Source organism: Belonocnema kinseyi, chromosome 10, assembly GCF_010883055.1.
Source record: "Belonocnema kinseyi isolate 2016_QV_RU_SX_M_011 chromosome 10, B_treatae_v1, whole genome shotgun sequence".
Classification (NCBI taxonomy): Eukaryota; Metazoa; Arthropoda; class Insecta; order Hymenoptera; family Cynipidae; genus Belonocnema; species Belonocnema kinseyi.
Genome location: NC_046666.1, coordinates 672,091 through 686,935, shown reverse-complemented (window position 1 = coordinate 686,935; position 14,845 = coordinate 672,091). Strand labels below are relative to the sequence as shown.

Below are 14,845 nucleotides of genomic sequence, written 5' to 3'. Positions count from 1 at the left end.
ATGAAATAATTTTCAGTGAAGTTTCTACCAAAATGCAGTACATAAACGTACTTTATTGCACTCTAATACATTTCCCAAAGTTTCAGCTCGATATTTTATTTAAAAAAAAAGTTCTTAAGTTCAAAAGAACATTCAGTGAACTGAAAAACTGTCGTCGGTAATATAGGTATTTAGCTGTCTTTGAATTTAATATCAAAATCTCGACAATCTTATAATTATTTGTTAAACTAATTTTTTTTTAAATGAACGCTAAAAGAGAATTCGAATCTAGGTAAAAAAAATATAAAAAGATTTCACAGGAATTTTTGTTAATAAACAAAAGTTTTGTCGATAAAAACAAGAAAGATTAAGTCAAAATAGAATAATCAGTAAAAATGAAAATATATACCTATAGTGCTATGATTATTAAAAACTAACGGAAACCAACCCGTTTATTAATGATGTACAGGTCCAGGTCGTTCAACGTACGGTACAAGTGATGCTTTCGCAGACGATTAATCCCAACCTTTTATTCCTTTCAGGGGATTTTAAGAGATGTTTTCAATTTTTTGTTTATAAATTGCATTAAATTAAAAAATTCTTTAAAAAAAATTATTATTAACAATAAGAATTGTTGATTATCATCTAAATGTACATACTTAACATTTCAGATATTAGTTACTTACAGCTCAACAGTACTTTCGTAATTAAGTTTGTTTAAACAACCATCAGTTTTTATAAATGAGAAATTTTATTAATTACATATAAAAACTTTTTCTGTCTACAAATTCTTTAAATTTAGTGTACGTATTTCTTTATGACTAATTCAATAAATTTTTAAGCATCTGCGTTACTACTGGAAATTGTTTTTTGATATTTTCTTCACTATATCTAAGTATCTTTAAATGAATTAAAGTATTTCTCACAAAACGGTACTCTTTAAAAGTAAAAAAAAAATGTTTTTCCATATTTTTGTTATTAAATAACAACAAAAATTTCCCCACTGGGTGCCACATATAGTGGGGCCAAATAAGCCGATTCGACATAAAAAATGATAAAATAGGAATTTCTGAAGATTCAAGTCTTCTATTTTATTCAAATTATTTACAATTGCCCAAAAATGTTCCAATTCTCTAAAAAAAAATTTTTATACGAATTTAATTACACTGGCAAAAAAGATAAAAATGGTTTGTTTGATATTTTATTCATCAAATTAGGATCGCAATGTATGTAAAATCAATGTTATTTCACGAAGTTGTTATCAAACATAGGATTTTGATTTATATGGCATAGACTTCAAATTACTTTCAGTAACAATTCTCAACAATATTTTATTGTTCAGTAAAAACAGTGCATTTTTTAAACAAATTTAATTAATAAATTCACAATTCGGCAAATTTTTCAACAGCCAAATTTTATTTCATCGGCAATATTGAATATGAATAACAATGACTTCCTAGGAGGATAATTAACTAGCAGATGGACATTTTTGTTTTATAAACAATTTTCTAAACAAAATAACGATTAATTTGTGTGATGCGATTTTTTCATCGGCGTAAGTGAGCACTTTTAAAAATGTTTTGACTGATTTGAAAGATTTTTGGGTAATTTCCTTCCACAAACTTCTTGTTATACAGAATTGAGCATTTAAAAAAAATTTTAATCGGTTGAGACAGTTGTGCCAAAAATCAGGTTTTTGGAAAATAATTTTTTATGATTTTTAGAATTAAAATGACATTATTTATCCTGTCTCATGTAAGAAAAAACTAATTTTTTGTGCAAAAAGCTTAGAACTTACGGAAAATAATTAAAATTTAAAAGAACGATTGATTTTTAATAAAACATGGCCTTTTCTTTCACGAAAGTTCGAGTTTTAAAAATAATTGTATAATTTTTAAGTATAGTTATTTGTCTAAAAAATGTTTTTAAGAATAGATTAAGCAACTTCACACATAGAAGAGTTTACTTTCAAAATGTAAAGCAGTAGAGTCACGAGAATATTTTTCCCGAAAAAAATTAATAATTGATAAAAATTCAACTATTTTTCAGAAATTGGTATAAGAAATGATAATAAGAAAATAATCAATTGCAAACATATTGTTAAAATATGTTTTTGAAAGTTTCAAATTTGTTTCATTAAATATAATGTTTTTTATTCGAAAGGAAATCATCAATAATATTATTTTGGTTCTTAAAATCATAGCAAAACTTTTTTTCAGAGATCTGATTTTTTGCATTAAATCTACCTTAAGAATTATACCCTCTAGTTTAATTTGTCCACGAAAATCCGATTTGGCCCCATTGTGTTTATTATTAGATACACATTATAAAAATATTCTACAAGATATTTAAATGATTCTAAAAAATGTTGGCACAACTTAGGTCTTTGTATGCAGCAAAAAAGAGAACAAGAAAATGAGTTTAGGACATCTGACAGAAAAGTTGTCATCTACACAAAAGTTGTAATCGCTTTTCCTTGTTTTTGTTAGAAGCCTCCTCGAAAGTGCGAGTAACGAAATGCTAGCGGCCTCCAAATACGGTCGACAGGGTTATCGTGTATCGGAAAAACCCGGTAGAATGCGAGGAAAAGAGAGAGGACCAAGTACGCGGAGGAACGCGTTGTTGCTTGACAGAAGAGAAATAGAGAATCTTCCTAATATATACGTATACACTATACAGACTATATAAAGATAGTCTTGTCCAAATTCCTTGCAGTACAAATGTCTTTGTAACATCAGTTAATTAGTCTCACGTTCCCTCGTAATTACATAATTATTTCCAAGCAGCTTTCTTCATCAACAATCAACATTTAGTATATACTTTTGCATCATTTACATTCCTTGTAGTTTATTATTCCTTATAAGTAATTCAATGTATTTTTTTTTAACTTTTGAGAATACAACTGCTGAATTGATTGTTGTAAGAAGTATGCGGGTTTTACTAGGAAATTTGTAAAAGAAGAAATTATACAAAGCCAATGGAATTGAAATTTATATTTGACCTGATGATTCCTGAAATACATTATATTTTGCAGATGATTCACATTCTGGCAAATCTGATGTAAAGGAATGTAGGCTCGTGTGGTATTTTCATGAACAGAGTTTTGCTGGAATGTGTGTCACGAACAGTGTACGAACTTCCTTTCATTCATCCTGCTTCTTCAGGAACAGGAATTGCAGGATGCATATTAATATTATAAGTCACAGAAAACGGACACGAGACTAGCAGTCAAGATCCGTTATTGGGGACAAATCAACTTCGTTTGGGTTAAATTAACAGCATTATGTGTAATGCCAACGGTTTCCATAGCACAGATCCGTCAGTGATGAAACGAAAAAAAAAACCAATCTTTGAATGCACTATGGTCAGAACGTTTGGACTACACTTATGTCTATTAATTTTTGGCATTTTACTATTTTAAAATGTGTGCAAATTTGCGCAAAGTAAAACAAATAATAAACAATGTTAATATAACATGTTAATATTTGCTCCTATTTACCTTAATTAAGTCTACTTAAAAATTAATTTGTGACTGTATTCGTAAATGGTAATAGATTTATAAATTTCTTACTGGAAATAGTTCACTCTTTATGCATCTCATGACTTGCGCCAATCTTTACATGCATTCTTAAGTACGTACTCATGTATTCGTATTGGTCGCGAAAGCGGTTACACTGGTGACCCACTGTGGTACATCGCACCGCGTGTCTCATGCTTTTTAGTAACGGTATCTTCTTCTAATTTATCAAATTTCGGCACTTTCTTTCCTTTCAGTCATATTTTCTCACCACACCCGGAACAAGAATGTTCTTCATTCAATAGAATAATTTTGCTGACCGCATTTTGTTGATTTAAGAAAGCATTTTGGGTATATTAAAAACTTCGTTTGCTTTAATTAATAAAAGTATTTGGCTGAATTGTTTTGTTCATTTTAGAAAATATTTTATTGATTAAAAAATTTCTTTTGGGTCGAATTTACCAAATAGTTTGGGAGACAATTTTACTAATATGAAGCAAAATATTTACTTGAGTCAGCCAAAATATTTTGTTGAAAGTTGCGTACTCTTATGTAATTACGATTTGATTTTCAATAAAATCATTTAAGGCTAATCATACAAATATTGTGTCATTATGGTGTCATCAGGCGAAAAATCCTTTAAAAACAGAATCGAATGGGAGGTCATGAAATGTACATTCCTCTACAATTATTTCCCAGATTATTCATAAAATAATAAATTGAAAGTGTTTCATGCAAAAAGAAATGTTCTTCGTATATTCATTACTAGATTTACCTTCACTAACATTTTAGATTTTATATTTCAAAATGTTGCAATTAAGTGATTCTTGCGTTGGTCTTTTTCAGCAAAGGACGAAACATGGCACTACTCTTCGGAATAACGTTATCCCTAGTACTGGCTGCAGTATGTGGATCGCAACCATTTCTGGTCGGAGGTCATTTGGACAACACCAAAGATCATCGGCTCTCCGGCGATGACTCAGCACCCGTAATCATCTCCAGGAGAGCGGACTTTGATGACCTGGATCTCGACCTGGACCTCACCGCCGATGAAAGTGTGGTTGAACCTCACACTGATGATCAGCCTGAAGCTCGTTACAGAAATCCCTTTCCCTTCGCTTTCAACGGCGGAAAACCTTTTTCTCTTGAGAAAGATCCCGTCACAGGTCAGATTGACTTTGAAAAGGCACCGCCTCTAAAAGCTGTGAACTTGACCGATCAGTACGACGAAGATGAGTTTCAAGAGCAGGAATCTGGTCAAGAAAAAGAAGCAGCCTATTTGAAGAAAACCACCAAAGGGAAAAATGAGATCGCAGTTGGACCCAATGAGATCAATCCTTACTCGCCAAGTTTTCATGATTTTCTCAATCTACCAGTTCACTATTCCTCTGAAAAATATGGCAAGGAAAAGTATCCTTTAATATCCAGTTCTTACGCCAACACGAAGGTTCAAAGTGGATCTAATCTTTACAGTACCTACAATCACAAAACCTATGATGAATCTACAACCAGGTCTTCAAATGTCGTAACTCGAAGAGCCTACACTACCCAAACTTCGACTGAACCAACTACAACCTCCACGACTACTACAACAACAACTACTACAACAACTGAATCCCCTACCACTACAACTCAAAAAAGTTCCACAACCACTTCTACTCAACCTTCAATAACGACCTACAAACCCACAACCAAGACAAGATACGAAGAATACGAAGACATACTACCAATAGAAAAACTGCAGACTCTAAAATACGAGAAAGATCGACGTGGACCTAATGATCTCTCCTCACATTCTACGCGAGCACCAGTGGTTGATGAATACATCTACGATTATCAGGAAGAACATCAGGATCATTATGCAATCGTTACTTCTCCCCCGAAAGAGAAAACCGTTGCTACAACTCCAGAGACTATGACAACTTCCACCTCGACTGCATCTTCCATGCCAACTCAAGAGGCTGTAATGGAGATATCCACAAAGGCTCCTCAAGTTATTTCACATGTCACATCAATGCCACTCGACAACGGAAACTTAAAAGACTCCTCCCACGAAAATGTTCATAGGCCAGATTTTTTCAATGCTGTCTCGGGTCCAGGACACATTCATTTTCCAAATGGTCGTCCAGTGGGAGGTATCCTACCAGAAAGCACAAGTAATATAGTGATTCCTCCTGATCAGGATACAGTCTCCTTCGTCCTTGGAAATCTCCAGAACGTAGAAGGTAGTTACTATACTCATGGTTCTTCTGGTGAAAGTACTTACAGTGGTGTTATTGGCGAGGGATCCTTTCGCCCTGTAATCTCCTCCCCAAGTCAGCAATCTGGAGGATCTCCAGTGGATCGAGTTACGATAGCTCTCCCTTCGGTATCTGTAGTTGACAACTCCAATCCACAGTGGTTCAAGCCAAGACCCATTGGTACTCCAATTTCGAATTCTCAAAATTCTATAGCCAATGTTCCAAACTCTAATTCGATACCGAGTGCAAACTCTCCAATCACGAATGAAATAGATCCCTCAGGACTGAGGCCACCATTAAGGAATGAACAAGTACCAGAATCAGACAAGAAAGATGCAGATTTCCAAACGGGGTATGTTGTATTCCCAGGTCCGAGTAAGAGTCAGGATCCTCAACAGCGACCTGTTGAAGAGCACGTTGTAATAATAAATGAAGCTGATGGCACCATTAAGGAATTTACAACTTCAACGACAAAACCCGTGGAGCCGGTGAATAATGGGATACCACAACCAGCTGAAAACTTGACGCCACCAACGGAAAGACCGAGACCAGGTCCAGGTCCAGGACAGAGGCCGCCTTATTCTCACTATCAACATCTTACACCTAAACCAGATTTCGCAAGACCTTCGAGACTCCCCTTACCACCCAGAACTAAACCAATCTCGGACGCAGTGGTTTATAAGAGAAGGCCTGTTTCTCCAGATACGAAACTTCCTAATATTCTGCCCCAGTTCCGACCAAATGCAAAAGCTTCCCATGGACATCGGGGCTCTGAGATAATAGGAACTCTACCTGCTGGTCATTATCACAGACCTAGACCATCATCATCCTTTTCGAGACGTCCTTCTCCTCCACCCTCATATTTGCAGATACTCAGTCCTCCACCTCTTCCTACGGGATTACACCAAGTACATCATAGAAACACCAGTCCTCCAAAAGATATCTCTAACTCGGATGTTAAGAGAATACTTCCTCCGAATCCACAAGGAAATCCTATTAGAGAGATTGAGAGAGTTCAACAACATTTTCCAGCCTTAGGTAGGTTTATTTAATACCCTTTATACAAATCTTACCACATCTAACAATAAATTACCCTTCTAATATTTGAAGAGGAAAATGTTGGAAATCTTCAGGTTTACCCATCATCCTTAAGAAACCATTTCTCCCACTCTCTTGACCTGACTTAAGTAATTTATACTAATTCCTGCGGATCCCTCCAATTAAACTTTGAATACAATTTTCCACTCTTTAAAATAGATGAAAATTCATCGCAATGATTTTGTATAACTTTTCAGTTATCTTAAGAGTTCTTGGTTCATACAGCTTTTCTCTTTTACCTTAGTTAGACCTTGTACTGGCCTAAGTTTTTCCTTAATACGGAAGAATTTCTACCTACTCAGTGAGACAGTGGCAACTTCATCTTTTAATTTTAATGATGGGCTAAATCATAAAGTTCAATCACATGAGTCTTAAGCTACTTTTAATTCTTTTGCTGAAGAATGTTGTATTTATCTATGTACATTAACAAGAACAAATCCTTGAAGGGTGGCGATAAAACTAAACCGGAACTCAATGACTAAAGAATTTCGTGAGTCATCACAAATTGACTTTCTCTTTTTAGTTCAAAAACAGAAGCCCCACCCAGAAGAGGATCGGGTTGACCGATTTTCAGTGGATCCACCTCAGGTGCCACCCAGACCAGTTCTCTTCCCCAGACACAGAACCGATGACAACGTCCCGAGAGTCGCTACTCTTCAAATGATTCAACAACGCGGAGGTCTTGACGAAAGTGTCGTCAGATCAAATCTTCCACCTCCTCTGAGAGGAAACTTGAGAGACGATAAGAACACACGGGAAAATCAAACAGACGCTGAGCGAAGGAAGGACGACTTCAGGGACACTGAAGAAACAGAACAACCAGTTTATGTCGTTTATCCAGTCAATACTGCTGTTAACATCGGCCAAGACGATTCGAGAGAAAAGGATTCAAGTGTCGTCGTTGGCACTCGCGGCCCTCATCGACCTCTGCCTCCTGACACTCTTCTTCAAGGCGAGGAGAGTGAAGATAACCCCGAAGCATCTCCCATTGTTTCTCTACCTGCCAAACATTACACCGATGCAGCTTCTCTTTCCGACTTTCCATATCCTCTGGAAAGACCAGATCCAGCCTTACTCTCAGGACCCGTTCACGAAACGCCTCTTCTTGTCCCAAGCGATCAGAGACAGCAGCAAGAGGAAGGAGACGGAAATCTGAACCAGGATCACGATGAAAAACTGAACTTGCAAGATTTCGTACCGTTCCCAGCGAAGAAAAACAACGCCATCTCCACGACTCTTCTTCGACTTCCACAAAACAATCTTCAAACTTCAACTCCAATTGCCTACGTCTTCACTCCAACCGCCGAGCCTATTCACCGTTTGGATTTTGACTCTGAGATATTGAAATTTGATCGCAATGAGGAAAAACCAGTGCTTCTTCCATCCCAGCAACCCTCAAGTTCATCAAGTTCTGCTCCATCGCCCCAGAACTTCATGGCGCCTTTCATAGCCAGTGTGAATGCAGAAACTCCTCCGAGAAACGGCTGGAATGTAGTTACAGTGAATGACAGAAATTCTGCGACTGATGAGAAAGATGCTTTGACTGCTGAAGAAACTCAGACCGAGCGAAGCGAATTCGATCCGGATAATTTCAAGCCACAACTTTTCGGAGGATTCAAACCGATTTATGAATTTCCAACGGAGGAGGAACATGAGGTTCCACGTGAAAAGGAAGAAGTTAAAGACATGCCAAGGAGTTTGTCTTAGAAAAGATAATTAGAAACTTAGCAGCGCATTAGTGAATGACTGCGGAATATTTCTCTTTTGAGCATTCCTTTGACGTTTCTTAAAAAAAAAATTGGAAAGGAATACTGAAAATTGCAATCTCTGATGTTGCACAACACATTTAGTAAAACTCTTGAACAATCTCTGCCGATTAAAGAGATTCTTCTCAACCTACGCTTTTTCTTTGGCTCGGAAAGCCGACGAAACTGATTACAACTGGATCAGGGAACTGATTTAGTTCTGCTAATCTTACTATAATTTTATATAAGTATTAATTATAATGTTTTAATAACTATTTATTAAGTAGTATGTATTTATTAAAGTTCTTACCTTGCGTGTCTATTGTGACCGAATCAGATTCGGATTCTGTACAGTGTTCCGCACTCGAATTTAAGATATTTTCTTTGTTCCCAGTGAGCACCAAATTCGGTCACGTCTTTACGACATCTTTACGACATCGTTACGACATAGTTACGACATATTTACGGCAATTTTACGACATCCTATGTCCATGTCATTACGGTGTCTTTACGATATTGTAAAGACATGTTAACGACATGGACATAGGATATCGTAAAGTTGTCGTGAAGATGTCGTAACGATGTCGTAAAGACATCGCCAAATTTTGTGCCCAATGGGTTCCCAAATACTGTGCAAACGTGAGATGAATGGTAGACTAAGAATTATTTATATATTTATGTGTTGTCCTTTTATTAAATAAAACGGATCAGAAAAGAGACTGAAACGATCTCGCGCGAGAATTCAAAGCAAAAGACGTTGAAACCATTTAAGCGTTCGAGATCCGTTAGTTTTTAAGACATGTACCTCTACTGGTAAAGATATTACTTACTTAAGAATTGTAGAATGGATTTAATACACTGAAGATTCAAGATATACTTATATTTTTACTACTTAAACCCTATTCAATTTTTTGATTTTGCACTTATTACAGAATAGAAGCAATATATAAAATATTAAAAATATAAACAATTTAAAGAATTTAAAACAAATTTTGAAATATTAAATGTTTAGACATTTTTTGAAACAATTTAAACTGATGTTTCTTCAAAATAAAATATGATAGAATATCAGTTGTTGGATTTACTCTCGAAAAGAGGAACAATCCTTTGTTTTTCTTCGAGCTGTATTTTAAAGTCATGATGAAACAAATTTGAGATTTTTAGAAATTTAAACTCTTTTGAAAAATAACGATAGTGAAAAAAGTTTATTGCTGTTTTCTATACAATTTTTTTTTCAATTTTAATATTTTGATTACTGATTTAATTTAATCGCAGCGAAACTGATTATATCTTTTCAACGTTTTCCTTATGATGAAAAGGAAGAATTTTTTTTAAATCTCTTTCAAAATTGGAAGCGAATATTTTTTCATGTTTAAAATTTTGTTTAATATTTGTATTGAGTTGAAGCGGGGAATATTATTTATTTCAGACATTTCTCTATAGATTGAAAAGATAAATTTTTAATTATAAATTTGGTTTATAATCTTTTTTCTGAATTGCAAAAGAAATTTTAAAATTTTTTAATGTTTTAATTTATTTCAGGGCATTTACATTTTTTAATTCCGACATTTGTCTTCCAGTGAAAAAGAATTTCTTAATGTGTGAAAACTTCTGTAAGTTTCACATTTTTCTTGAGATAATTCAGGAAATTTATTTATACTATTTTTATGGGGAATTTATTTTATTCTTTATTTTTAACATTTTCGTGAGTTGGGAGGGATGAAATTTTGGTTTTTAATATTTTTCTGAACTGTGAAAGGGAGTTTTTTAATATTTATTATTTTTATTTAGTTAAAGAGGGGCAGATTATTTATTTCAAACATTTTTCTTCAGATGAAAAAAAATGATTTTGTTTTTATCGATTTGGTTGATAATTTTTTTTCTGAATTGGAAGAGGAAACATTTATTTTCAAATATTTTATGAGTTGGAAGGGACAAAATATTAATTTTCAATTTGGTTTTCTAAATTGGAAAAGGACGTTTTTTAATTTTTATCATTTGAATTGAGTTGAAGAGGGGCAGATTATTTATTTCAGATATTTTTCTCCAGATGAAAAAAATTTGCATTTATTTATATTATATTCTGAGTTGGAAGTGACATTCTCTATTTTTTACATTTTTATTAATTTTCATACGTTTAAAAAATTTTATTTTGTGAATTGAGTTCAAGAGGGGCAAATTATTTATTTAAAATATTTTTCTTCAGATGAAAAAAAAAGTTTTTGTTTATATCAATTTGGCTTATAATTTTTTCTTAATTGGAAAAGGGAATCTTTATTTTTTAACATTTTTATCAATATTTTAATCGAGATAAAGGGCAAAAATTCTGTAAGTTTTACAGTTTTCTTAGGATAAATGCCGGGGATTTATTTATATTATTTTTCGAAATTGGAAGAGTGACATTCTTCATTTTAAAAATTTTTATCGATTGAAAGAGGCGAAATTTTTATTTTTAATATTTCTCTTAACTGGTAAAGGGAGTTTTTAATTGTTATTGTTTAAGTTGAGTTGAGGAGGGGCAGATTATTTATTCCAGATATTTTTCTTCAGATGAAAAAAAATGATTTTGTTTTTATCGATTTGGTTGATAATTTTTTTTCTGAATTGGAAGAGGAAACATTTATTTTCAAATATTTTATGAGTTGGAAGGGACAAAATATTAATTTTCAATTTGGTTTTCTAAATTGGAAAAGGGAGTTTTTTAATTTTTATTATTTGAATTGAGTTGAAGAGGGGCATATTATTTATTTTAGATATTTTTCTCCAGATGAACAAAATTTGCATTTATTTATATTATTTTCTGAGTTGGAAGTGACGTTCTTTATTTTTTACATTTTTATTAATTTTTATGAGTTTAAACAATTTTATTTTGTGAATTGAGTTTAAGAGGGGCAGATTAATTATTGAAAATATATTCACAATTTTTATGAGTTGGAAGGGACGAAATTTTGGTATTTAATTTTTTTTATGAAATGGAAAAGGGTTTTTAAAAAAATTTTATTGTTTGAATTGAGTTGAAGAGGGTCAGATTATTTGTTTCAGATATTTTTCTTCCAATGAAAAAAGGAATTTTTTTTAAACAATCTAGTTGATAATTTTTTTTCTGAATTGGAAGAGGAAACATTTTTTTCAAAGATTTTATGAGTTGGAAGGGACAAAATGTTGCTTTTCAATTTGTTTTTATAAATTGGAAAAGGGAGTTTTTTAATTTTTATTGTTTGAATTGAGTTGAAAAGGGGCACATTATTTATTTCAGACATTTTTCTTCAGATGAAAAAAAAGAATTTGTTATATCAATTTGGTTTATAATTTTTTTTTTCTGAATTGGAAGAGGGAATCTTGTTTTAAAAACATTTTTATGAGTTGAAAGGGACAAAATTTTGCTTTTCAATTTTTTTTTCTAATTTGGAAAAGGACGTTTTTTAATTTTTATCATTTGAATTGAGTTGAAGAGGGGCAGATTATTTATTTCAGATATTTTTCTCCAGATGAGAAAAATTTGCATTTATTTATATTATTTTCTGAGATGGAAGTGATATTCTTTATTTTTTTACATTTTTATGAGTTTGTTATTTTAATTTTGTGAATTGAGTTTAAGAGGGGCAGATTATTTACTGAAAATATATTCACAATTTTTATGAGTTGGAAGGGACGAAATTTCGGTTTTTAATTTTTTTATGAAATGGAAAAGGGATTTTTTAAATTTTTTGTTGTTTGAATTGAGTTGAAGAGGGCCAGATTATTTATTTCAGACATTTTTCTTTAGATGAAAAAAAAGTAATTTGTTTTTATCAATTTGGTTGATAATTTTTTTTTTCTGAAGTGGAAGAGGAAATTTTTTTAAAAAACATTTTATGAGTTGGAAGGGACAGGATTTAGCTTTTAGTTTGTTTTTCTAAATTGGAAAAGGGAGTTTTTTAATATTTATTATTTGGAATGAGTTAAAGAGGGACAGATTATTTGTTTCAGACATTTTTCTTCCAATGAAAAAAGGAATTTTTTTAAACAATCTAGTTGATAATTTTTCTTCTGAATTGGAAGAAGGATTTTTAAATTTCTTAATATTTTAATTTATTTCAGGGGATTCACAATTTTTAATTCAGACATTTGTCTTTTAAAATTTTATTGTTTCAATTGAGTTGAAGCGGGGGCAGAATATTTTTTTCCAAAATTTTTCTCATAATAAAAGAAAGAATTTTTTATTTTTAATATTTTTCAGAATCGTAAGAGGGAATTTTATCATTTTTAATCTTCTGAAACATTTAATTTGTATAATTTTTATTGTTTAAACTGTACAGTTTTCAATGGTTACTTTAAAAACAGTTTCATTTCCAATTACTTTCATATTGCAAACTTCGTTTAAATTTTTGTTTTGGTCCAAATTCTATTTGATTGAAAATTTAATTATTTGATTGAAAATGCAAATACATGATTAAAAATGTACCTTTTTGGTTAAAAAATATAATAAGTTTAATAAAAAAAATTTCTACTTTTTTAAAAGTTTATCTTTTTTGTTGATAATTCTTCTCTTCGATGGGAAATTGAATTATTTCTTCAAAAATTCTTTTCTTTTTTCGTAAAAAAATTAATTTTTTTAAACTGAAAATTCAGATATTTCATTTGTATTTAAAAAATTGTCTGTTTTAGTTAAAAATTTAATTGTTTCGTTCAGATTTATCTTTTCCAGTTAAAAATTCATGTATTCTGTTGAAAATACGTATTTTTTCAAATACAAAATTAATCTTTTGAGTTCAATATTAATTTTTTTAGTTAAATATTCACCTCTTTCGTTGAAACTTGAACTATTATTCTTAAATATTCGTATTTTTTTAGTTTATTCAACTCTTTTTAATTTATATTAAGGTTTTAACTAGTTTTTTTTTAATAAATTTTATTGTGGAGATTTATCAGTGTAATAGAAAATTCATTTTTAGAGTGGAAAATTTAGCGAGTTTTTTTTAAAAATGAAAATGTAACTATTCCATAATTGGTTGAAAATTTATATTTTTAATTGAAAAGTCATTTATTTGGTTTAAAATTCATGTATTTTGTTGCGGATTAAACTATTTTTTCAAATTCCTCTTCTTTAATTGAATTAAATTATTTATTGCAACCTAAAATAGAATTTTGCTGTACAAAATTGGTCTTTTTTGCTTGAAAATTTAAGAATTTGTTAGAAAATCAAAGTATATAGTTAAAAATTCTTATTTTCGGGTTAAAAATGTAATTGTTTTGAAGAAAATACTGTTTTTTGTTGTTGAAAATTCTTATCTTCATACATACCATCTGGTTTGGTGAAAAACTTCTTTGTGAAAAATCGATATTTTTTGTTTAAAAAGCGTTTTTTAGGTAGAAAATTAATCTTTTTTGCCGTGGATACAAATATTTTTTTCAATTTAACTGGAAGAAAATTTCCTTTTTCGCTGAAAATTAATTTCGTAACTAAAAATGTAACTATTCCATTTTCGATTGAAAACTCATCTTTTTTGGTTAAAAATTCAACTATTTCAATAGAACATTAACTTTTTGGTTGAAAGAAAAATAAAACTTTGTTTGTGCAACATTAATATATTTTGTTGAAAATAAATTTTTTTGTCGGTATAAAATTAATCTTCTTTTTAAAAAATTCATCTTTTGGCTGTAGATTAAAATAATTTTTTAACAATTTGACTTTTTAATTTCAATTAAAGTGGTAGAAAATTCTTCTTTTATTATTGAAATTAAATTTTTTAAGTCGAAAATGTAACTATTCCATTTTTGGTTGAAAATTTTTTTTCAAATTCAAGTATTTGGTTAAAAATTAATATACTTTGTTTAAATATCGTTCTTTTAGTTCGAAAATTAATATTTTTTAAATATTTATCTTTTTAGGTTCACTTTATCTGAAAGCAAATTCTTTTGTTCGTTGAAAATTAATTTTTTTTAAAACCTGTAAATGTAACTATTCCATTTGCGATTGAAAACTGATCTATTTGGTTAAAAATTAAACTATTTTCTTAAAAAATGAACTATTTTGTAGAAATTTAATTTTTATTCAAATAATTCGTATGCAAAATTAATCGATTTTGTTTAAAATTCATTCTTTCAGGTAGAAAATTAATATTTTTAAAATATTTATTATTTTAGGTTTAATTTATCTAAAAGAAAATTTTTTTTTTTAACTGAAAATGCAATTATTCCATTTTTTATTGAAACACACATATTTTTTGGTTGAAAATTCAACTATTTCAATAGAAAATTTAACTATTCTGTCAAAAATTTAATTA

The 14,845-nt window shown here is 30.8% G+C and overlaps 1 protein-coding gene across 1 annotated transcript in view; it reads left to right on the top strand.

Moving 5' to 3' along the window:
- The window catches only part of LOC117181888, a 13,670-nt gene extending 4,571 nt beyond the window's left edge, over positions 1-9,099 (top strand). Inside the window, exons 2-3 of the mRNA XM_033374902.1 lie at positions 4,343-6,774; positions 7,358-9,099. Coding sequence (XP_033230793.1) covers positions 4,356-6,774; positions 7,358-8,541 — 3,603 coding nt within the window. The 5' untranslated portion in view covers positions 4,343-4,355 and the 3' untranslated portion in view covers positions 8,542-9,099. The remainder of the gene's footprint in view (positions 1-4,342; positions 6,775-7,357) is intronic.
- The last annotated feature ends 5,746 nt before the right edge of the window (positions 9,100-14,845 follow it).